This window comes from Prunus mume, linkage group LG3, assembly GCF_029339155.1.
Source record: "Prunus mume cultivar Tortuosa linkage group LG3, ASM2933915v1, whole genome shotgun sequence".
Taxonomy (NCBI): Eukaryota; Viridiplantae; Streptophyta; class Magnoliopsida; order Rosales; family Rosaceae; genus Prunus; species Prunus mume.
Genome location: NC_142700.1, coordinates 5,672,134 through 5,697,129, shown reverse-complemented (window position 1 = coordinate 5,697,129; position 24,996 = coordinate 5,672,134). Strand labels below are relative to the sequence as shown.

The following is a 24,996-nucleotide window of genomic DNA, read 5'->3' as shown; positions in this document are numbered from 1 at the left end:
TGAAGAAAATTCAGATAAACGCGTTATGCTTTGTATCATCCATTCACTCTCCATAAGCCTACAATCACAACTTCCAAAATATATCGAAGAGTGGCAACCGAACTAGATGAACAAAAATTTGGCCAGGAAATACAATAACATGTTACAGGTAATTCATCATTTCACGATGCAGTATACAATCATATGATCCATCTCCAAATGCTCTCTCTGAATCAACAAATTGATATATGCTATGCTGGAGAGGTCTAACTATCTCACTTCTTGCCACCCCCCGAAACATTAAACTTGAAAAATATCACATCTGCATCTTGGACCACGTATGTCTTCCCCTCCTGTCTGTACTTACCAGCAGCCTGCGAAGAATTGAAAGAGCATGAAATAAATTAGGATGTTAAACCCATTATAGTTCCTCATAGAATAGAGCAAATAGGTGATGAAACATCAGAGGGCCCTCTTCGGAACCTATTATTCTAAAATTCAAAGCTATTGACACTAAAAGCTTCTGGGTGAATTCCATAAAAAAACTTATGAAGGCATCTGAATTTCCAATCAATACATCTTTTCAAAACTCATTAGTCCTTTCTTTTTCCAGTTCATTATATACTGTAAACAAAATACAATATTTCATTTCTCTTCATATGCTAGATAGTACCCTTTCTAGTCTGATGTAGCTTCTACTCTCATACTGACCAGGCAAGGTTTGTAAGAGGTGAACCTCAATTATACAAGGAATCTGGAGCAAGTAACATTTAATGACTTGTGTTAGTCCTATTCTTGATACTTGAAATTGGAAATATCCGAGTCCCTAAACAATTGGGGAGTGGGGCCGCAGACAAAAAGCAAGAAACTAAGAAAATTCGATTTTAGCCTTCTACTCATGTATGATTCTGCCAAATGAAGGGGGTAAAAAAACCCAAAACCAATTATTCTGTAAATTGGTATCTTGGTAAGAAGCATCATAATCTTACTGATTCCATGATCTCGTCAGTCCTACCAAATCCAAATACTGGGTGAGTTTTAGGACAGTGTGAAAAGGCCATCTAAGGGTCTAGGAACACAATCCTACGCTTTGGATCATGATCTAAAAGACCATGTCATGGAAGCAATGATATGATCAAAAAATAGTTTTAAAGCATATATATTACATTGGTCAGAACATATCCCATACCTTAACAGCCGGCTCACTACCTAGTTCTTTCAGATCTTCAAATTTCATCACCTGTAAATTTAAAAACAGGCAGGAGCGCTTTAGTGATTATAGCAGAGAAGCAACAGTATAACGGTTATAGCAGACAGGACAGGATGTGGTGGTCCCTACAACAAGATCACGATAATAGAAAGAATAGTTTGTTGATGCATTAGCCCCATATTTCAGAAAAGAAACAAAAGAAAGGGCAACGGGAAGGTGATAGCTCTTCAGTAGCAAGAAGGAAAAGAAAGGAACAATCTTTAACTTTTTTTTCTTCGAATTTCTTTTTCTAAGCATAATTTTGAATAGAAAAGACATTCACAAATGAAATTTCTTGTATCTTGTAAATAGTATATTGGAATTAGAACTAGTAAAGATATTACTAAAGAAGAATTATTTTCAGACAAGATTGAATATATGAGGTAGGAACAACCTCAGCACAAATAAACCCTTTCTCGAAATCAGTATGGATGGCCCCTGCAGCTTGAGGAGCTTTTGTCTGCCGCCTAATTTGCCAGCACTTCACCTGCCAATGGTATTAGTAGTGGTAGACTCAGACCAAGTACATAAAACTAAGGCTGTGTTGGAGCATGCTGATGACACCAAAAGAAATTACTTACCTTTTTGGTGATGCTATCAATTTACTACTCAATTATGACATTTAATTCTTAAAATTTTCATACAAATTATAATATAAACAAATTTTGCGCCAAAAAAAAAAGACATTAATTAAAAAGAATGGTAATGAGGACAAATATTATAATATTTTACCTCATCAGGGCCAGCAGTGAAAAAGTATATGAGATTAATCGCTGAAAATCCAGTCTTTATGATCTTGGTAAGGGCACTGTAGCAGATTTGATCCAGTCAGCATAGAGCATAGACATTTGATATTACATGCATATCTAGTCTGTTCCTACATTGCAAAACTCTAAGGGCTTATTTCCAATATAGATTAGGCAGTAAGGGACTCCAACTACAATGACCAATCTGATTTTGGTAGTACCAACGTATATAGGTTACTCATGATTCAGGACAATAGTAACCAGTCTGTGGTTTAACCCACTGTAAAAGATTGCCAATGACCCCAAAACATGGACAATAGTATCAACACAACATAGAAATAAAAACAGGACAAATTCCCTAAAGGATAGGTTAAGAAGAAGAGACAGCAGTGTGTGCCTGTGTCAAAATAAATATAATTTTACTTTAGCTACTATTCCTTACTAAGATAACGAAAGATTTAAACTATATGTCAGGAGTCATTCAATCCTCACGACATATCAAGGGTTGAACTAACCTTTGTACATTGTTCTGCTCACAATACTTTGCTGCTTCCTCTGGTGGCAAATCAGCAAGATTCCTTTCTAATGCACAGCTGAATGGAATAATCGGTTCACCTCCATGTTCCTGCACCCTGTAACATGGAAAGGACAATGTTACCTTCATCACATGATTACTTTCAAGATTTAACATATTTAGTCACATTTTAGAGGAAAATGGTAGAATAAGAACTAAAAAAATATTTTAATTTAATTTATAAACACCTTAAATCAATATATGAAGTATGCAGTTTAAGTATTTCATAGGAAAAACAAACCTGTTTGAGTAAATCAATAGTATGAATCCTAAAGGATTCATTCATAGCAAGGCAGTTTGGTCAATAAAACACGTGAAAATTGAAAAGGATGCCAAGTGTAAACACAAAACAAGTTGCACTTTCTTGTATGGACTAAACCTACCAAACACACAAGGATGAAAACACACTGGCAAACACATGCAAAAATACACAGAGCAAGAGAGAGAATAGAGAGAACAAATATTTCAGAAAGTTGGCCATACCAAGCATGGATCTTTGGCAAGAATTTGTTCTTTTTCCTTTGGTAATCTCTCTCATTCATGTTAACCTGTGGAAATGATATAGGTACAGATATCGCCAAATCGTCATCCACACATAAAATAGCTAAATATGAGAACCTGGTTTGGAAGGCCAGACTAAATAAACATAAGCGCCCAAAAAATGTTTAGCAGCTGCACAATTTCTATAATTTGACAGAGAATCTGATTTAGAACCAAATGTAAGAAACTGGAACGGTACTTTACATCTGGAAGTCAACCCCTATGGACTTTAGTGAACATTTATACAGGTTTCACCAATCTTTCTTTATATGAGTACAATGCTGTAATTATGGTCTATTGGAATTTCTGAAAACAAGGTCAATACTATACAACTCTTTCATCTGATTTTCTTTGAATGCCCCACCACAGATTCTTCACATGATTACACTCCTTTAACATCCCATCACATATTCTTCACATGATTATGTTCTCATACAGTTTTGAAAGAAAACATGACATGCTCCTAAAAAAGGCAAGACATTAAGATTCCAACTGATTCAAGAGGAGGTCATGCAACCAATAAACCAAGACATTCATTTACAAGGAAAAAATATTTATATCATTTACATACGCTTATTGTACGAAGAACTAAGGAGTAGAAGATAGATATAATATGCACCCAGTATAGAAAAATTACAAAGCCACCATGGTAACTGTTCCTGGCAAGACTGTAACTTACCAAGTAAACAACAGGCTTGGCCGTTAGCAATTGAAAGGTATTCAGGATCTCGACTTCAGCAGCTTTCCACTCCCCTAGACGGACATCTTTTCCATCCTCAAGCCATGCCTTGATCTTTAGATATGCGATCATTGTTCAATTTAGTAAGTAACAAACAAAAACAAATCCTTAAATACATGCTAAGGGATATTATAGATTCTAAAACCAAAAGTATGACAAGCATAGTTCTTATACTAATAAACCATGAGTAACAAGCTTCTATATTAATTACAATACACCAGATACATTACCATGACATAAACAAAAAGGTTGCACGTCAAAGTCAAGATTCAAGAATATTAAACTAAATCATCTCATAAAACAAACCTTTTGGCATAGCTCATGCTCAATTTTTAACGCCTTTTCATTGCTCCTCTTCATGCTCTTTTCAAGATCTTCTATCCTCCTCTCCATGAATTCAATATCCTAGAAAAAATAAGATATAACTCTCTTAAAAATCTATATGGACAGATAAGTTGCAACTTGAAAGATAGAAAAGAACAAGCATAATGAGATTTTGGAAAGTAAGAGTAGAAGGGGAGCTACAGGGTTTAAATGCATTAAGTCACACTCACACAGAGAAAGCGAATAAAAAATGATGGTTTTAAATATAGATCATAAAAAGCAACCAAGAATCAACCAAAGTTAGGATATCACAGACAAGTAAAGCACACCTTTAGGCGCAATTCTGCACTAATAATCTCCAAATCCCTCACAGGATCCACAGTATCATCAACATGGATGATATCCGGATCTTCAAATGCACCTAGAAAAATGGTTAAAGAGAACAGTGAATTTCGTAGTAGCAATACATTCATACAAGACCATTACAAGTAGGACAGATGAGAAGTCCATCAGATCCACCTCCTCAACAAAAACACATTCTGCATTCAACTTCAAACTCTCCCCAATCGAGCTGAACGACACTAAAAGGAATATTGAAAAATGCTTTGACAATGATGCCAAACAGAAGTTAAAACTAATTCCATCCAAAAGCAGATCCATTTCCTCTGCTTTATCATTAAAAAAACCTATTGCTTATTTCCATCCAAACAGTCCTCATAAGAGCCAAACTGCACACCACCAAAGAGAATCGTCTTTCTGGCCCTCATATCATATCCAAGAAATTCTCCCTCAACAGGAAATACAACTTTGAGGACCAAGCCACACCACTGTGAAGGTGAACATGCACAGGGTCTTCTTCTTTGAAGCATGTCACGGGTCACAATTATTTATGTTCTCATGACATACTAAAACCAACTGAAATTTGGATTGTACTGTGTATACCAACCATCCAATTAACTTGAATGGCCCAAAGACATGATAAGTTAGAGAAACGCTGTGACCTGTATACACATTAACTCCCCTTAGCCACTATAAGTGTTTTACTCCCCTCATAAAGAAGATTCTTTTTTAGTTTTTCTCAAACTTTAGCTACACTGTCCATCATCCTAAAGATAGACATGAAATAAATACGATACTACTCAAGACAGACTAATAAGTCTCCTCTTAGTTCTTCATGTTAATATTAGAATCAACAGTTATTTGGCTGTTACAGAAGTACTATGCCTTCTAAGATAACAACATTCAAGCATGTAGCGCATCGAAAGTATAAACATCTTACGTAAAACATGAAATATGCCATCAACAGCACGAATATGGGATAAGAAACTGTTGCCCAACCCTTGTCCTTCGTGGGCACCTCGAACAAGTCCGGCTATGTCATGGATTTCTAAAAAAGCTGAGACCTGCATATCAAAATGAATTGCACATGTTAAGAAAAAGTTCAATTATATGCTGAACAATAAGCTTACCTACCAAAATGAAAAATCCAATTGCCTTTGTCAAAAATAATATCACCATTCATATAAACATATTTGGTTGCAGAAATAGGTCATTAAAATTGTGTTAGTAACCAAACAAGTAGATGGTCTGTTCCTACTACAGTACCATCAACATTCACGAAAATTGCCCAAAATACTAAGAAGGGGACCTAAACTTGGGATCCTATGGTGACCTGTCAATGTCCACCCTGGTATTTTATTTTTCTTTAGTTGGTTTTTTCATCACTAAAAGTTTTCATTTATGCCCTGGTGTTTGTAGATTATTGCAACCATCTAGGGAATCTATTGCTTGACAACCAACACTCAAGCAGCATGTTAAATGAATCTGTTGAAATATGTTAAGCAGTGGCATGCAATAGATGGTAAGGACTAGACTGATGAAAAAGATGCCAAACACAGAAATACTAAACAACTCATAGTAGGGTTCAATACATGGTAAGGATTAAAATCATAGAGATGCAAGCAATGACATTGAAGGGAACAATGTTAGTGCGACACAAGAGACAGCAAGGATTAAAACGGGAGGACATGGCAGCAACGGCAATGATATACAAATAAACAGAGTGCAAAAACTATCATGAAAATTCAAGGGAAAAAAAAGGTCTAATAAGAATCAAGAGTCTGAATGGAAACGCCAAAAGGCAATCCATTGAGTATCATAAGTTTAAAAAATTGTCATAGTCTGAAAGATACCAAAACTACCAGCCAAACCTGATCTCAGTAGTTAGCAAAAAAACCATAACATAAGGCTTCCCACAGTAAATCAAGTCAGAGACAAACCTCGCTTTTTGGCTTGTATAATTGACAAAGCCAGTCAAATCGCTCATCGGGAACATTGACTCGGGCTTCATTGGGTTCAATTGTGCAGAAAGGGAAGTTCTCAGCAGGTATTGACAACTTTGTGAGAGTGTTAAAAAGAGTAGATTTTCCAACATTCGGCAATCCAACCTATCCAGAAACAAAAGCTTAGAGTACAATCACTTCATCATTTGCAATATTTAATTACTTTCCTTTTTAATGTGGACTTGCAAATGCAACAGAAAACTACAAAACTAAGTACAATTACAGCTCAACCTGAGAACTCAATAATTGGGGTAAAATATTAAATTGAACGCAAAATTTAAAGAAAAGTTTCATTATATATATTTAACACGCATGATGCTGCGCTTTAAAAACAAATAAATGAAAAGGTCATAATAGCTCAACCCAAAAATTAACATATGGAATCGGCATCGCTCAAAATTGTCTTACACGCTAATGAAGTGAAATGACCCAATTTTTTTCATTTCCTGTTCATTTCCTAGTTTTATGGGGAATCAAACAGAAAAATAAATGGAGAAACATAATGAACAAAGAGGGATATGAGCTTACAATGCCAATCTTAAGGTGAGATGAGAATCGGCCAAGGATGGGTCGCTCAGCTGGTGCTTCCTTAGCTTTTGCAGATTTGGGAGGCATTTTGAGATTATGAGCAAGACGAGGAGACGAAGCGAGCAGCTGAGAGTTTCTAGGGTTTTGTACGGAGTGAGGTGGTGAGGTGGTTTAAGGAGAAGGGAGAGTAAAAAATTTCAGTTATCAGTTCTGAGCTTTTTTATACCCAACGGTTCGAACCCTAGTGAGCAGTTGACACGCACACTCGCATTTTATGGACTTTATTTTTTGTTTTTTGTATATTAAAAAATAATATACTTAAAGCGTAACGCCGGCCGGATATACTTTTTAAATAGAATACCTCAAACGTATAGCCGGGCGGCTATACTAAATAGAATAGCCGACCGGCAATACTCTATAAATAGAATATTTTAACAAAATAGCCACGGCGATACCCTTCAAATAGCATAATCCGAATTTCTTTTTTTTAATTACTTTAATTAGTAGTAATGTTTTAATTATTATTTACATAATGAATAATTAATATTTTATAATTTTATAATTTTATAATTTTAAAAAAATTAATTACTATTTATTAAGTAATAGGATTTACGAAGTAAATTAAAATATTTAATACTAATTATTCACTAAAGAACTAATACTAATTAAAGTAATTAAATAAGTATTATTTAAACCGTATAGCCGTGCGGCTTGACTTCATAAATAGATATTTAATCGGTATCGCCAGGCCGCTATACTCCATGAATAGGAATTTTCACAATAGAGCCAAGCGGCGATACTCAATAAACATAAATTTTTTACAATATAGCCGTGCGGCAATACTTCATAAAATATAATTTTTTTTACCGTATAGCCGGTCGGCTATACTCCATAAATTGAATTTTTTTAACCATATAGCCTACCGGCTTACTTTACAAATCGAATATTTAAAACGTATAGCCAACTGGCTATGCGCAATAAATAGATTTTTTTTTAAAGTATAGCCGTAAATGTATAGCCGCTCGGCTATACTCTATAAATGGAATTAGTTTACATGTACAGCCGCGCGGATGTACTCAATAAATACAATTTTGTAAAGTATTTAAAACGTATAGCCGCGCGGCTATAGGCCATAAATAGAATATTTTAAGAGTATAGCCGAAATATAATATTTTAAAAGTAGGCTATACTCGATAAATAGAATGTTTTAAAAGTATAGCCGCGCGGCTATACGCCAACATGTCTCCGTGAAACAATCAATGGAAAGGCACCAAATTCACAGACCCAATACTAAGCAAAGCCTCTTTCTGGGTAGTACGTATTTGATTTAGTAATTTGTTTTTAAGTTTTATAACATCAAAATTCAGTTTGACTTGTACAGATTAAAAGATCTCTAGCCTATCTTAGTTTACAACAAAATCTTGTGAAATTCTAGCACAAGATAACGTAATTTAAATTTTTGGTCTTTGTGACTCTCAACATCTTCATAAAATCAAATTTTAGTTTTTTAATTGCCAAATGAAAAATACTTTTAAACTTGCAACCTCATTTAGCTTAATCTTGGCAAAAAAATATATTGGGTTTTTTGGAATTTTTTTTATTACAACAAAGTAGGCTTGGATCTGGGGTGCAATCTTGGCCCAATTTTGGCTGATGATGCAAAGGCTAGCCCACTGGGCTTTTATGTTTCGGTCAAACGACTCAAAACCAGACCACAAGCGTCACGTTCCTATTCGTCGAAAAAGCAGCCGTAGATTGGTACCTCTGTTTCGGAAATCTAAAGACGCCCTGAGAAGAAGAAACAGAAAGAAAAGAAGCAGAAGCAAAGGCCGTGTCAACAGAGAATCAGAGATACACAAATTTCGGTCACAATTCTCGCCAATCTCGATCACCATATAGATTTGCAACCGCTGGTCCGGCAAGGGCTGGCTTCGTTGATGCAATCACGGCTCTAATCAAAGCAATTACTCCTAGCATTAAGATTTCAAGGGGCAGAGAATGCATGAGAGCTTTTTCTAAGTCTTTGTTTGCATGCCCTTCGTTTCACGGCGGTCGCGGTGCCCTACCCTCGGCCGGTGGGCATCCCTCCGATCTTACCTTCCTCGCCGGCGGTGGCTGCTGATAGAAACGACGACCGTCCAACTTTCCCCTTCTGGGTTTTTTGCCATTTTGCAAAATACTTCGTTTTTTATTAAGCAGTAGACATGGTTACAGTGGAGCAGCTTCAAGACGACAACTTTTTGTCTCAGTGCCCTCCTCCACTGTCGTTGCAAGGTTTGTGCTCTGATGTGTTTTAGCATTTTTTATTGATTGTTATTGGGTAGTGTCTGATTTTTCTTCTTGTTATGATTACAATGCCCGTATTGCTTTTCTTGGTTGGTTTATAGTATCAGAAGGACTTCAAATTTTGTTACTTTTATCTTAATAAAGGAATTTTCTCAGATATAAGAATCCCTTTATACCGCTTTGGTAGCAATTCTGTATTGGATAATGGTTCTGTTGGAGGCATTTCATGCTTAATTGAAGAAGAACAGAGTGTGCTAGATTCTATTCTTCTAGCGCAGGTATGGAACATGACAAATTACAACCCTGCTACTTGTAGATTTATGTCATTTAGACATTGACTTACATGCTTTTTCCTACCTTGTAGTGGGAAGATCGAATGTGGAAAGGTCTATTCAGATATGATGTGACAACCTCTGAAATTAAGGTCTTTGTTATTAACAGCCTGATGTTTCTTTTAACTTGATGATTAAGTTAAGGCACTTATAGTTGGAGATACTTTATGGTTTATGCAGGTCATTGGTGGCAGGAGAAAGTTTATTGCTCAGTTTAATGAAGGATGGAGTAGGGATTGTATGCCAAAGCTGGGCAAGAACAAAATCCGCCACCAAAAAGATGTGTTTGAGTTTAGTTGGATGGAACGCCAGGAGGAGTTACTCTTCTGTGTTGCAAGTGGTGAAAAGTTAAACCCTGAGCTTGTTCTTTCAGCTGCCGTGCCTGATTGTGGCTTATTGATTACTATCAACGTAAGACATTGTTTATCTTTTTTCAAATTTTTAGTGCCATGAATGGTGATAAATTGATAACTAGCGGTTGTTAAGTACCCCAACCAAATGATCATAACCATGCGAAGTGGAGATGTTTAATTGTTTTTCTGAAATTTTTTTTTTTTTTTTTTTTTTAAATGTAGACATTTCTTTAGAGGCTTTTTAGGACTTTGGTTTTCTAGATATGCCAACAGCATTTTACCTTGGTAAGAAAGAACTAAATGATGCTTTGCTTACTTTTCAGTCATCCCCTGTGGAATATGGCCATGTCTTCCTGGTACCACATAGCTCTTACATTCTTCACCAGTTCCTAGATGCAAAATCCTTGGAACTAGTTCTGCGTGTTGCTGTTGAAGTAAATAATTGCTCTTTTCGCCTATTCTATGACTATTCACCTAGTGCTTCTCATATATATTTCCAGGTATAGAATTTCTTATACAAAGTATTATTTTATATCTTATGACATATTCGATAAGGTAAACTGATGTTTTAGTCACCTGTGCTCACGATTTATGGCAACATCAAGAAATTACTTGTAAAGTCACTTTTGTTAAAAACTTTTCTGTTCAAAGATAGAGAAGTTTGGTTTACCGCATTTCATCTTTTATAGCAGATAGAATTAGAGCATCCAACCAACAATGGGTGGAGAGGCCCATGACATGTTTATACCCTCAATCTCAACTCAACAACAAACTGAGTGTGTAAAATACATCTTGTGTGCAGGCCTGCTACCTTCAAATCCCTTACCTGTTGAATTCATGCCTTTGGATACTTTTTTTGGCAATGGGCAAGAGGGGATGCGTATCTCTTCTGTTACAGATTACCCCATTAAGACTCTCGTTTTTGAGAGCAACCACTTGAATATGATGATGGAGGTTCTTGCTGAGATATGTTCGTGTTTACAGGAAAAGCTCATTCCATATAATCTGCTGATATCTGATCATGGCAAAAGAATATTTTTATTTTTTCAGGTAAATGGTTATGGTTTTATTTTTAACTGAAAACATCAAAGATGCTATTTATTGTCTGGGTTCAGTCCTGTAACTTTATTGTGACAGTGGTAATACATGTACCATGTAGCTTTGCATGTTTATGTGTGGAGATGCTTTTACGTTTATAAGCATGGTTAATTGATTATCTTTTTTTATTATTAAAAAAATGTTCAGAACTCTAATCGTACATCCTAAGTTTGATGGCTTGTCTGCTGGTTACACATTTGATGTGCATGCTTATCAGGAATTTATTTTGTTTGTGCAGCTACATACATCAGAAAACTTTTGTACCCTTTCAGCTTGGGAATGTGGGGGATACTTCGTGGTTAAGTCAAGGTCTGAATTTGATCAAGCTACCGAGCATGCTCTGCTAAAACAGCTAACTACCGTCACCCTTGATGATGAAGGTTTCCAAGGGGTGAAGCGGCTCTGTTGCACCATTGCCAGCAAGTTTGCTTCTTGAATTTAGGAGCTGTGTTGTGATGAGATTGGGAAGTTTCAAGTTGTCTTTTGGAAATAGACGCTCAGCAAGTATAGATTATCTTTTCCTTTTTTTGAAACAGAAATTTTCGCTATGTGATGATATAATAATTGCAATGACTGAGTTTTCCACATAATAACAAGACAACTTTCAAACTTGCCCTAAAGGCTCAGAAAGCAGCTACATGGTCTGTGTTTGAGAACTCGCAAATGTATTACCAAAGGCAATTGAACGTAGCAGGCTATATTACAATGAATGGTTTGAAACCTACAAATATAACTACAATAATAGCAAACTTCAAGTTCATATAGAAGTGAATAAAACATTATATGAAAGAATTTATAATGCAATATAATAATGAATATAATTTCACTTCCTCAATGGCCATGCATCTCAGCTCCATCTTCTGTAGATTCATTTGATCCTCTTGTAGTAGACTTTCTGCTGCAACCAGTCTCTTCATCTAAACTCGGAAGTCCTTCTCCCTCTTCTGCTTCTCCCTCAACTAAAGCCCCAAAAGCCTGACTACTTGTAAAAGAATTGTCTCCAGCATTGGTACGCATCCAAGCTTCATGGAGCTGCAAGACATACTCCAAGTGCCACAAAACTTCCCCCAATGTTGGCCGGCTTTTCCCCTCGTCGGCAAGACATTTTTCTGCTATCTCCCCAAACTTCTTCAATGACTCCGGACAATAGCTTCCTTCAAGACGAGGGTCAAGGATGGTTTCAAGTGCCCTCTGTCGTTGCCATTTCATTGCCCATTCTGCAAGGTTGATCTGATCTTTTGGCAAGGTTGGGTTTATAACAGCCCGAGCACAAACAACTTCAAACAGCACTACTCCAAAAGAGTAGACATCGGATTTCTCTGTCAACTGCTGTCGTCGAAAATATTCGGGGTCAAGATATCCAAAGCTTCCTTTAACTGCAGTGCTGACATGGGTATGGTCCAAAGCAGGACCAGTTTTAGACAACCCAAAGTCAGACATTTTTGCTACAAAGTTTTCATCTAGCAGTATGTTGGTTGTCTTAACATCCCTGTGGATGATCCCCCTCTCTGCTCCAGTGTGAAGGTAATGGAGTCCTCGCGCTGCCCCAATGCATGCTTCTACTCGTAGCTTCCAAGTCAGCGGTGGGAGATCACTCCCGAAAAGATGGCTTCTAAGAGTCCCATTTGCCATGTACTCGTAAACCAAAATCATCTCATTTTGTTCTTCACAGAAACCAATCAAAGAGACCAAATGCCTATGCCTGAGCTTCGAAAGCATCTCAATCTCTGTCTCAAACTCAGCCAGGCCTTGCTGAGATTGGGGGTTGGCTCGCTTGATTGCTACGAGAGTGCCATCATCAATCTCCCCTTTGTATACCTTACCAAAGCCTCCTAGTCCAATCACTAAACTTTCATCAAAATTATTGGTTGCCGCACGAATCTCTGCTAACATGAACCGCTTGCCAACTCTAATAGAGGCCACAGAACCATATGGATTCTGACTTCCGGCTGCTCCCTTGGCATTGGCAGTGCTGTTTACAATGGAGCCATTAAGGAACAAAGGCCTCCACCCAGCAGGATTGTTTTTGGTTTCACTTGATTTTTGTCTCCATCTATTGCAGAAACAGAAAAGGAGAGTAGCAAGAATGGCAACAGAAGCTATACCTGCTCCAACTCCCACCCAAAGAAGTTGAGTTTTTGAACTCCGTCTTTGAGGTGAAGATACACCTCTACCATACTTCTCCACATAAGCAAGATTCCCATTTCTACTGAGCTTGAAAATCTCCAAGCCGCTCAAGAGAGCATCAGTTCCTGCAGCCCCAGCTGCAGTGTCAGGACCCAATTGAATCCATAGTGTGTCCACTTTCGGAGACACCACATCAAAAAAATCCTGATGATACCCTTTGTTCTTCCCCCCTGCCCGGACAAAAACATTGAAATTATCTGCTGCAGTCCTATTGTTTATGTAGATTCTGAAAATCCTCTGGTTTTCCTTGTCATAAACTAGCTCACAGAAATGCAGTCGAATTAAATAATCGAAATCAGGATCCACTCCAAATTTCCACGACATGTTGAACTTTTTCTCCAAGACTTCAGTGTTGGACATAGTTCTTGCACTTTCATACAGAAGAAGAGGAGCCACTGAGGAATCATTCACAGACGAATATGTAATATTGGAACTGTTTTTTATTTCGAACCCGGCATTTGCTGTGATCATGTATCTAGAATCCACTTCCCATGTTCTCCAAAGATCTGAATCCTGACTGGGATTAATTTCAGAACCCCCAACATTAAACCTATACATAGTTTCAATCCCTTGCCAACTTATGTTTTGATTTGCACCATTTCCACCCACTTTACTAACTGATCCTACAAAGAGTGTATCTACTACCGGAACAATTTCGATTGCATTTATATATCCAAATGATCCCTTAGCTGGGATGAACTCAATGACAAGTAAATCCAAGTTGATGGCCAAAATGTACTCCTTAATCAATGAAGAAGATGAATTGCTTCCTGAACTCTGCAAGTATGCATTCTTGTCTGATATCTCACCATGAACACTGAATTCTGACAACAGTTTTAGACCATTTGCCACAACTCCAAATGAAGACTCATTTACATTGTAATTATCAAAGGAGAAAGGAGAGAAATGGAGCCTGACAAAATAGTTCCCCTTAATACCTTGAAATGTGTAGTTGAAGCCATTGGTGAACACTCTGGCTGTTTTGTAGAGTGGCCCGTATGTTGAATCATCACTTAAGGTAGAAGTGGATGCAGCAATGCCTGAGGAACTCAGAGTGAGGTTATAGTTAGTGGCTAAGTCACCAACCCATTTCCTCCCACTCACAGTGATACTGGAATTTGTGCCACAGTTTATCAGAAAGGATCTTGATTGAGCTTCTCCAGTCCTTGTAAATGCAAAGACTATCGCCAGAAAAAGCAGCCCAAATATATCCCTGCCGAGGAGACCCATCACCAAACTCAAAAAGAGTTATCTTTTAGTGCTTATTCAAGAACCAAGGAAAGGTCCCAATGGAAAAACAATAACAACCCAATATCCACTTGAGCACAATCTATACTAAAAGCATGAAAAACCCAACTCATAAAAAAATGCAAAAACAAAAAGGAAGACTCATATAGTAACTCAGGTTTGTGGGTTTCTCAATAACTTGAAGAACTTGCCCTCACGCTCTAGCAGAAACATCAAGTTATCTTCATCACTCATCTAATTGCATTTGAGTTTCCTTGTTTTGCACCATTGCTGCTATAAAGAAAGACTGGTTTTTTAAAAAAACCACCTGCCTCTCTCTTGCACTAATCTCTCACAAATCAACAACAAAAGATATTCAAGATATGGGGCAAACGTGGGCAACGAAAGGAGGCAAAGATGACAAATTTCATCACCAGTGAGACTCAAAATCAAGAAAAACAAGGGGGGAAATAACTTGGACTGTGCTTCTGCAATGGGATTCTCTCTGAATAAGAAAAAAGAGAAAAAGGAAAGGGAACATGGGTTGTTGTTGGAAACAGATTGGAAAAGTTCATTTCATCTTGCTTTGGCTTGTATCTTTCCACAAGAGCCAAGAACCTGACAAATGACAGCATTAATTTCTGTACTTTATTATAACTCTATTGTAACTTCTGTAACAGGTGGAGTTTCTTTATGCAATTTCATTTCTTTTTTTGGTTAAGTTATTTATTTTCTTTAAAACCTTTATTTTTATATTTATCTATATGTGTGTGAGAATTGCAGCGGTTGGCTGCCTGAGATGGGGTTCCATTATTTATGAGGTGGGTCACATGCTCGTGTCTGGGAAGAGATGATAAACAGTCTAATAATTATATTGTTTTTGTCCAATTATTCTTTTGACATATTCCAATATTACCCCTTTATTTTCCAATTATTTTGTACTGCTCATCCGTACTTAAAGAGTACCCCATAGAGAGTCCTTGGTACTCTGAATTTTGGTCAGGAAACTTAATCTTCTTCTTGCCATTTATTCAGCCATGTTTCTCTCTGTTCCTCTGTCTCTGGCTCTTCTTCTTGGTTCCATGAACCTTCCATGTTACATTTGTTATGTTAATTTGCACAGGCCCTGGCTTTGTCTATTTTCATTTTTTAAAGGGGGCAGCCGGACAAGTTCTTAGAATTATATATAAAAACGATGAGACCATCTCAACCTGTCTTTTTTACTGAAATTGTTTAACCCAAAAAATAACATCTTTTGTCTTCAGTTATCGATAAGAAAATGGACTTATAAACATACTCTTACTGTAATTTTATACTACAATTCTGTATTACTTTACGTGGCATATGACGAATCTTACAAAATAAGTAATTCGCTGTTTCTTTTTAAACGAAGTTTGAAATTTGGATTGATTTATGATTTCTTGTTTTAAATATTCAATCAAATCATACTTTACAAACGCATGCAAAAGGAAACATAGCATCTAATAATTTGATTCACAGCTCATCAACTGATAAACAAAGCTGCCAAAAACAGTGAGAAATATAGATCATATGACCTTTGAAAGGGCAAAGACTTTTAGGTGTAAGTTGGCATCCAAACTTAGTAGTCTTTGAAAATCTGTTCCCTTGATGGATACATTATTTGATAGGATTTCACTTGTTTTGTTTTTTAACACCCTTTCAAAAACTTATTTTATTTTTTCTGCAGAAAAATATGGAAAATAATTCACAATAATGCTTAGAATGCACACCAGAATGTTAATGCAACCCCCACCGACTTGATGATTCCACTCCACCTCAATGCTTGTGATGATCACTAGCTTAATTTGCTGAAATTTTCTTTGTCATTCAAATCATTCGATCAATCATTGTCTGGAGTGCAGAGTCTTACTAAATACAAGAAAACAAATGTGGTTATAATAATCTAATCCAATCCCAGCTTCAGAAGAAGAAGAGACCCACAGAAAAATGTATAATTTAGATTTGATACACCAACAACCTTTGAATATTTTATCATAATTTAAATGGTGGGTGATTTCATGAATCTTTTTTGTCTTTCAATTGGTGAAATTGATGATATAGCATTATTGCAGAGGTGGTTGACAAATCTTAGTCATGGATTATAGTTTTGATTTCTTGCTGATTTTGGTCCAAATTCATAATTTCTTCATCTTTCCAATTTTGCTTTTGGTATATGGAAATTATTGTGTAGCCAAAAAAGAGATACAAAAGGCCAAATGCCAAAAATAAAATAAAAATACAAAGCCTCAAATACAACAAAACCAACCCATCCCCTAAAAAGGGGCCAACTAGCTAACAAACAATAAATTAATAGCACATCAGAATAACCAATAATGCAGAAGAAAAAAATTAATAACACTCGAATGTGAATGCTCTCTAATTCACAAGGGACTTGAACTCAAGTGTTTAAAAACATTCATCCATGCATTGAGGTTCTAAGTTCGATTTCTCCTAGTCCGATATTGAAAATATTATAATAATAATGAAGTCCAGCTCATGCAAAATTTCTGATACTACAGAAGCCCATGTTACACCAAAAGCCCAATGATCCCAAAACTGTTACAACAAAAGTTTCTTTCTTTAATGGATCAATCAGGTGCTGTGCGAGGAAGCCCAAGTTAACATTTCAAGCCCACTTCTCATGCAGAAGACACAAACTCAAGCTTTTCACATGCAAACACAAAACCCCAGGGAAAAAGCGCTTTTGCCAACTGCCAAATTCCAAGCATCAATCAACAGTCAATTGCCAGTCAAAAGCGATTTGTATAAGAACTTTTGGTGCTGATGGAATCCATGGCATGCCACTTCTTTTACAATCTGCTGGTGCATCAGGAATACTATGTTCTGGGCATCATCATGATTATGGGTCCTCTGGCTGGAAAGCTAAAAACAGGAGTAGTTGAGGATGCCCACAGCAGACTATAATTTAAGATGACCAATTTTCAAGCAATAGGGCTATTTCTTGAATCACATATAATTATATAACAAGCAGGCCTATGTTCAACATCTAGGTGCTATCGATTATGCCAGAGAGTTGGTCAGGGGAGTGAGTACGCCCCACTTATATTCAAGTTCGAATTCTTATTCTTGTATATTATATTAATTTAGAGTAATTTAAATTATCACTTGTACTTTAAAAAAAAAAGTAACTAAAGCAATCAATAGGCAAAGTTTATCTATATATCTATAAGTAAACCCGCGTAATGTTTAAATTTTCAAGTAACCAAAAATTGGCCTCCTTTAAGAAAAAGTTTCAAACCACACTCATTAATTTAAGAGAACAATTAGGTAATTTTCATCGGTGGGCCATACATTTCAAACTCGTTGCATGGTAAACACCAATTAACATGAGCAAAGACAATAAATTAAAGAAATAAAGCTGAAGTAACAAAGTACGACATAAACAAACATTTTAACGAAAAAAAGTGATGATGACTAACATGATTGCTTACTTTGATTTGCTTGTATGGACAAACTACTTTTAAAGATGCCTGAATTAAATCTTAGTCTTACCAATGATTTGATATGCCTTAATTAAATTAAGACTAGATCGGGAATTTAGTTATTATTTGAGTTGTGCGTAATTTTTTTCACATCAATTCAATATGTTGTTATGTTTGGTCATTACAGTAGATTTACTCACATTCAACACATAATTCCTTTGTACTTTTGTTTGTTTATTAATAATATACTATCACTTATTTTCAAAAAAAAAAAAACTAGAAACACCAATTTATTATAGTAATTTTTAGACGCAAACTGATGTTGTAGTATTTTATTTATTACATATATATATAGTTAAATCATCTCATAAACTTGTTTACAAAAGCACCACAACATGTTAAACACCTTAATTTTCGTCAGAATGAACTACATTTCGAGTGATAAATTTCAGGTGAGGTTCAAATTTCAGGTGAATTAATGTGGTAGGGACAAAAATCTTGTTTCAACCGTTGAGGTTCAAATTTCAGGTGAAGTATAAAACGATCAGCTAAAGAAGAAGAAGAAAAGGAGATTTAGAGGACAATAATACTGATATGCCAAATAAGAACAAATTGACTATACGCTCACGTCACACCAAACATTTACGCAGCAATTTCAATGCCCAAGTCAAAGTAAGGTCAATTCTCGTAATTTTGTCGAATAACTGAGGCAAATGCATGCCCTCCCTCTCCCGCTCGCCAAATCCACCCCAAGCTCTCCCTCCATAAACCCTAAAACCAGACCCGAAATTAGAGAAGTTTCTGTTCAGAGGAAGACAAGCAGCTTTCCCGAAATTCACAGTTTTCTCGGGATTTTCGAACACTTTCTGACTGTTGAATTTTGCCAATCGTAGCATTATCAGTGGATTCAGCTTCTTCACTGGTAAGTAACTTTTTGGTACTTCCATTTTTAGATGTTCAAATTTTATTTTCTAATTTTTGTTCTGGAAATGATTTGGTAAAAGCTTAGTTGAGAAAAGAAAGAATAGTTAAAAATCTGAAGTTTATAGTTCATTTTGGTCTTTGAGCTCGTTTTAGCTCTCTCTCTCTCTCTCTCTCTCTCTCCGTATGGTCTCTTGGCTCTGTTTGGTCGCTGGGAAAATGGACGAGAGTGAAAAGATAAGATCACTTTATTTCTCTTAACTTATGTGTTAGTAGAAATGAACACAGTTGGAAAGACTAGACTTAGGTACTCTCTGTGTGTGTGTCTTTTGTTTTTAAATGACTTGGATACTGTTTTATCTTTTGTTTTCTTCCATTTTTGTTGGCACCAAAGCAGGTCGATTTGTAATTTGTTTCCCACTTTCAAGAAATTTAGTTGATTTGACAAGATTAAAATTATCAGAACTTTTTTCATCGATTCTCAACTGGGTATGCTTCTGATATATCTTCTTTTTTCATCTGAAGTTTTGCAGTTCGACAAGTCTGCATGGTATGTTGGTATTTGTTACGGCCTAAGTGATTAACTTTCTGGGGATTATACATTGTTAGTGGGTACTCTGTGCACTGTCTTGCTGGTGATGTTCTTTCTATAAGTGTGAAGAATCTAAGAGGCTATGGAGAGTTTAGAAGTCATGAGTAATGGCGTTCAATCATGCAATGGAGGGTTGATGCAATTTAGCAATGATGTGAAAGAAAATGATAATCGGGATGTCGACCTACTTGAGGATTTTGATTCTTATTGGCAAGATATCAATGACCGGTTGACCATATCAAGGATGGTGAGTGACTCGGTCGTCAAGGGTATGGTGAATGCGGTAACACAAGAGGCAGCAGAGAAAATTGCTGATAAAGAACTAGAGGTGACTAAATTGAAAGAAATGTTACGTGTTTACCATGTGGGTGTTGATGAAAATGAATTGTTGGGGTCTTTAGCAGTGCACCAAGAGTCAAACAGATTTGTCAAAGAAGGTAACAAAGCCAAGATACATCCTAGCTTTCTTGAAGCTGTTTTAGAGCATGATAGAATAGAAGAATCTTTGAGCAGCTTAAGAGGAGCAACTAAAGAGCAGTTCAAGAAGCTGAAGAGAGAAATTGATAGCATAAGAGGGCGTAGCTCAGTTAAGAGAATTAGTTCTAGTTCTCAGTTGTCGGGTTTGAGTGACATACTGCAAGATAAAGTATCAGACAGATGGATTGATGTGGATAGGACGCTCAATTGTCTAAAGAGTACAATAGAAACTAACTATCAACAGGTGGAACAAATGGTTCGCTTGTCAAAGGCATCAGTATGTGAGTGGCAACAGGAGCAGGAGTTTAAAGCAGAAATTGAAGCACTTGTGATGACGAATTGTATTTGGAGTGTTGAAGAAAAAAATTTATACCGATTTTATGGTGATAAAAATGTGAACGGGCATGGAAGGATGAAAGAGATATCAACCTTACGTCAGGAATTAGACACCATTTCTAAATTGCTATCTGTTTCTGACATTGGGCAGCTATCTTCTCATGGATCCTTGGAAGTTGATGAAGAAAGTAGTAATTTTAAGAAGGGAGACCATTCCCACCGCAAGCTTTTAAACAATCTTAACTCATCATCTCCATCTCCATCACCGTCATCATTGTCAACATCAACATCATCATCATCATATCTTTGGGAAGAAAATGGCAAGCATGATGAAAATGGCAAGGATGACGAGTCAGAAATAAATATGCAAAAAAGTTTGGATCCTACCCGGGTTATGCATATGTCAAGAGATGAATTGATAAATTATTATAATAATGAGATGACTAAGTTGAAGCGAAATCATGAATCTAAAGTGCAAGATATGATTGAACACCGATTCAGCCGCATGCGGGAATTATTGAAAGAAAGGGGATCTTCTTTGTCATCAAAGAAGAATAAGGAGTTTGACATGTTTAAGAGGAGAATATCTGAGGTTATTTCTAAATTAGATGACTTTCTTGTCGAAAATGAGCAAATAGCTACATCTGGTATCAATGATGAAAGTCTTAGCAGTTTGAAAGACAGACTGGAATCACTCCTTTCAGAAAATCACCAGCTCAGAGATTTGCTCACACATAAGAAGAGAGAAGTTAAGTTCCTTTCACAACAAGTTTCTGAAGCTGCAGAGAAAATGTCAGAGCACTCTCTGGCTGAGGCAAAGTTGTTAAAAACAACCGCAAATCTTAATGCAACTATAGAAGATGCACATATCGAAGCTTTAATTCGTGAAGATGCATTTTCTTGTATTCTCAGGGGAATAATGGATCAAATTAAATGCATGGCTGAGGAGTCACAAGTGGAGTATAATCTTCTGCAAGAAATTTACCAAAGTACATTTAAAGAAGCTGCACACAATGGTGAACCTACTAGCCAATGTGAAATTGAAGATTTGAATGTGGAGTCCATCATCATGCAAGAACTATATGTAGTTGTATTCAGAGAAACCTTGAACGATGCCGAGCAGAAACTCAATGACCTGAACATGAAATATACCAATGAAAATCAACTTCGGGTTTTGCTTGAGATGGAAAATCTAGACAAAAGAGAAAAATTAGAAGTTGAGGTTGCAAACAAAGAAAAGTTAAAGCAAGAAGTACTCTTTCTGGCAGAAGAAAAGGAACAGTTGGCACAGGACGCAGCAGCTGCCTTGGAAAAGGAAAAGGAGCGATATGAATTAGCTGCTCAAGAGCTTGAAAATTTAAGGGATGAGACATTTCAGCAACAGAAATTGATTTCAGAAGGTATTGAAGAGTCAAATGCCGCACGTCATAATTTGGTTTTGGCATTGGAGCAAATTGAAATACATAAGGCAGAGATATGCAAGTTAGATCAGAAGCTTGAACTAGCAATGAAAGAGTTGGGGAAAGTTAATGAGGAGAGAAGGATGCTTCTTGATGTCAACCAAGAGAAGCACAATGCTGTATCTTTGTTTGAAACTAAAGAAAGGGAGCTCAAGGAGCAATTGAAATCAATAGCTGTCTATAGCCGCGGATTACTGAAAGTGGTTACTGATTTTGAATGTAGAGTAACACAAGATATTTCAGGCAAATGTTCAAGGTACTTGAGTTTTTGTTACCTATAAGTGCTTTACCTCTAAATGCCTTTTGTGCTCTAATTCTATGTATAAAATTGATTCCACACTCTTGCATGATTCTCGAGACCTGTAATGCTTTGTTAATCTTATAGGTTGTACGTGTCTACTTTCAAAATCTGCATATGCATGTAAAAGATTTTGATTTTTTGAGTGCCTAGAAAGAGGTGGGTATGAGAGCAGAAATGATATGTATCAGATCAATTTGCTTACTTCGACAACATTTTTAGTTAACCTGTAAAGTTAGCCTTGTAAGTTCTCAGTTTCTGGAATGGAATGATACTCCTAGAGCACACCTTTTATAATGTTAATGTGATTACTTCTAGATGATTCCTTAATTTATTCTTTAGCTAGAGAGATCCAGCTAGTTGGTGCTAAATTTATTTAGCATCAAGGACCTCTGGATTCCACTGACATTTGCTACGCAAAAGCTAATGTACCTGTGACTTTGTTTCCAGGTTGAAGCGTTTGAGTTCTCAATCGCATTCGCTTAAAGAAAAAGCTAATGTACTTGTAAGAAGAGGGTCGCTATACAAGCAGAGATTTGAAAGGAAATGTTCTGATCTTGAAAAGGCTGAAGCCGAGGTATGTAAATCAGATAGGTATTATGCATATTTCAACTTGATGTTTAACCTCAGATTGTCTTTCATGCTATGAAACTCATGTAAGTGAATTGTTGCTTGCATATACTTATGGGAGAAAACACTTTGAGATGCTTTGTTGGATTATAGTGGTATTTTAAATATAATTGGAAGTTATCTTCCATTACTGGCCCTGATTTCCTTTCCGTTTCACAGTATTAAGCTTTAGTTTGTACTATAAAGTGTTATCTTCATATGTACTATTACTTGGCCATTTTTCATATATATATATGTGTGTGTGTGTGTGTGTGTGTGTGTGTGTGTGTGTGTGTGTGTGTGTGTGTGATTATGTGGGACGCTGAATCTGGCCTTCATAATTGTAGAGTAAGATTCACCCATTGCATTGATCAGTAAGAATGCGGTTTCCTACAGAAGATATTTATATTTCTTTCTCAATAGCATCTGTCTATCCAATGCAAGAAAAATAGAATTAAAAGAAGCGATCAACATGCATATATAATACATAATTCTCTCTCTCTCTCTCTCTCTCTCTCTCTCTCTCTCTCTCTGCGCATGTGCTTCAAATCACTTGACTATGTACTAAATATGTAATTCATATGCACATGTACACATATTATGAGGTTTTACTGCATAGAAAATTATCTTTTCTACTTCAAAAGTCTTGGAGTTAATGTGTTTGAAGGTTCAACTAGATGTATTTTTAGTATATAAGTTATAAATTTTTTTATTACAGATAGCTTTCAAAGTTTTTATTCTCTAGGTCATAAAAACATTAGAAATGGTCTATACCATGTATTTTTATACAGAGACCGTAATAAACTTGTAATTTTGTAGCTTATATAATGGATTATATTTCATTGGATTTCAGGTTGATCTTTTGGGGGATGAGGTGGACACTCTATTGAGCCTTGTTGAAAAAATATACATTGCCCTTGATCATTATTCACCAATATTGCAGCATTATCCGGGAGTAAGATGCTTTCTTCTGTTCATTCGTGATTTATCATATAAACACATTTCGTTTATATTTTTTGGGTACCTGTGTGCAAGGATGAAATTGGTGGAAATGTCGGTTGTCTGTATTTAAGAAATTATAGATGTCTGTGGAAACAACAAATAAAATTATATGGAATCAATGAAACTTTACTTAAAAACATGAAAATTGTGGGATTTTTTTTTTTTTTAAAAATGGCAAACTCAATCAATTATTCATCAATTGCACTGGTAAATTTCATGCACAAGTGACAAATCTATGACATTAAAGTGCCACCGATGGCAGCTTTAACACTAAGGTGAAAAGGCATCTTTAGTTCATTGAATTTTAAATCTTTTGAGAACATTTTAAAATCTAAATTTGCATGGAATAAAAGTAACTAACACTTCATATAACCACCTTATGATAAATTACACACTTAATTCACAATAGACTATGCGATTATATAATTATATCTGAGTTTCACTTATTAGATTTCCAATTACATTAAATAATACTAATTAACACTTAATAAAACTAAGTCAATATACATTACAAACCTAATTTGCATTTTATAAGATTATAGTTTGTATGGCTTGTGAATCTATGAAGGAATTAATTGTGGTATGTGTCTGATGCGTCAATAAGATACTCTCATAACCTAGTGGGAGGAATGCTTGATGAACAGAAAAACCATCCTCGTATTGATTCATCTTTTCCTTGTGCTTTGCAGATAACTGAGGTCTTGAAGCTCGTAAGAAGAGAATTAAGGGGAGAAACTAAAACAGTTTGATCTCCCCTTTTGACTAGGTAAGGTTTCAATTGTAAGGATTTCGTTTGTGCCGCATAACTGCTAACTATATACGTTTTTGTTTTTGTTTTTTTTATTCATTTGATATTGTTTGTTAACATACTTGATGGTCTGACTATTGTATCTTTTGTGTCACAGCAGTATGTTACTGGAGTGGTTGTCAGGCAATTACGTTCGTCAAAACCACCAAAGAATTCAAGTAGCAAATTTGATGAAGAAAGAGATGCCGAAAGGTTTTCAACAAATATTGGCAGCGCGACATAGTGAGCTCGGTTTTTGTGAAATACAGTTTCCAACATAATTCTTTTTTTTTTTTTATCCTTGGAGCTGAGGTAATCGTCATCTTAGTGAATCACAAGTTCCTCCTTCCCTGAGTGGAAGTTTTTTGTTTCTCACCTGTTCCGTACAGGTTTATAGTCCGTTTTGTTTCTCTTGTATATGTGCCAGCAGAAGAGATTTCTTTACATAGCATCTACATGTTCATTTCATCTATGTTGATATGAAAGCCGCATACGACAAAGTGCATACAATTTCTCTTGAACACTGCAATCAGTTGGTGAAATTTC

General features: G+C 36.1%; 3 protein-coding genes and 1 pseudogene across 6 annotated transcripts; 2 read left to right on the top strand and 2 right to left on the bottom strand.

The window, feature by feature from the left end:
- On the bottom strand, positions 1–7,296 carry LOC103325237 (GTP binding protein). Its single transcript, XM_008227386.3, has 12 exons — positions 7,022–7,296; positions 6,431–6,598; positions 5,431–5,554; positions 4,481–4,572; positions 4,134–4,232; positions 3,768–3,881; positions 3,032–3,096; positions 2,490–2,606; positions 1,961–2,036; positions 1,623–1,715; positions 1,169–1,219; positions 1–353 (listed from the first exon to the last, which is right to left on the bottom strand). The coding sequence occupies exons 1-12, from the start codon at positions 7,106–7,108 to the stop codon at positions 255–257; spliced, it is 1,185 nt and encodes a 394-aa protein (XP_008225608.2). The 5' UTR covers positions 7,109–7,296; the 3' UTR covers positions 1–254.
- Positions 7,297–8,761: 1,465 nt separating this feature from the next.
- LOC103325236 (GDP-L-galactose phosphorylase 1-like) lies at positions 8,762–11,699 on the top strand (annotated as a pseudogene). Its single transcript, XR_016125165.1, has 7 exons — positions 8,762–9,295; positions 9,464–9,585; positions 9,672–9,731; positions 9,820–10,050; positions 10,316–10,492; positions 10,795–11,042; positions 11,329–11,699. The product of XR_016125165.1 is annotated as a GDP-L-galactose phosphorylase 1-like (transcript).
- Positions 11,700–11,738: 39 nt separating this feature from the next.
- HERK2 (hercules receptor kinase 2) lies at positions 11,739–14,507 on the bottom strand. The gene has a single exon (XM_008227380.3). The coding sequence runs from the start codon at positions 14,505–14,507 to the stop codon at positions 11,922–11,924; it is 2,586 nt and encodes an 861-aa protein (XP_008225602.2). The 3' UTR covers positions 11,739–11,921.
- A 4,141-nt stretch (positions 14,508–18,648) lies between these two features.
- On the top strand, positions 18,649–24,971 carry LOC103325233 (myosin heavy chain-like protein). Of its 3 annotated transcripts, none has more exons than XM_008227377.2 (6): positions 18,649–18,890; positions 19,415–22,010; positions 22,503–22,629; positions 23,515–23,616; positions 24,353–24,429; positions 24,569–24,971. In XM_008227377.2, exons 2-5 carry the CDS (start codon positions 19,564–19,566, stop codon positions 24,410–24,412), a joined length of 2,736 nt encoding a protein of 911 aa, XP_008225599.2. In that variant the 5' UTR covers positions 18,649–18,890; positions 19,415–19,563; the 3' UTR covers positions 24,413–24,429; positions 24,569–24,971. The 3 variants fall into 3 exon arrangements, with proteins under 3 accessions (XP_008225599.2, XP_008225601.2, XP_008225600.2); XM_008227379.2 differs by having other exon boundaries at positions 24,572–24,918; XM_008227378.2 differs by having other exon boundaries at positions 18,751–18,890; positions 19,423–22,010.
- The last annotated feature ends 25 nt before the right edge of the window (positions 24,972–24,996 follow it).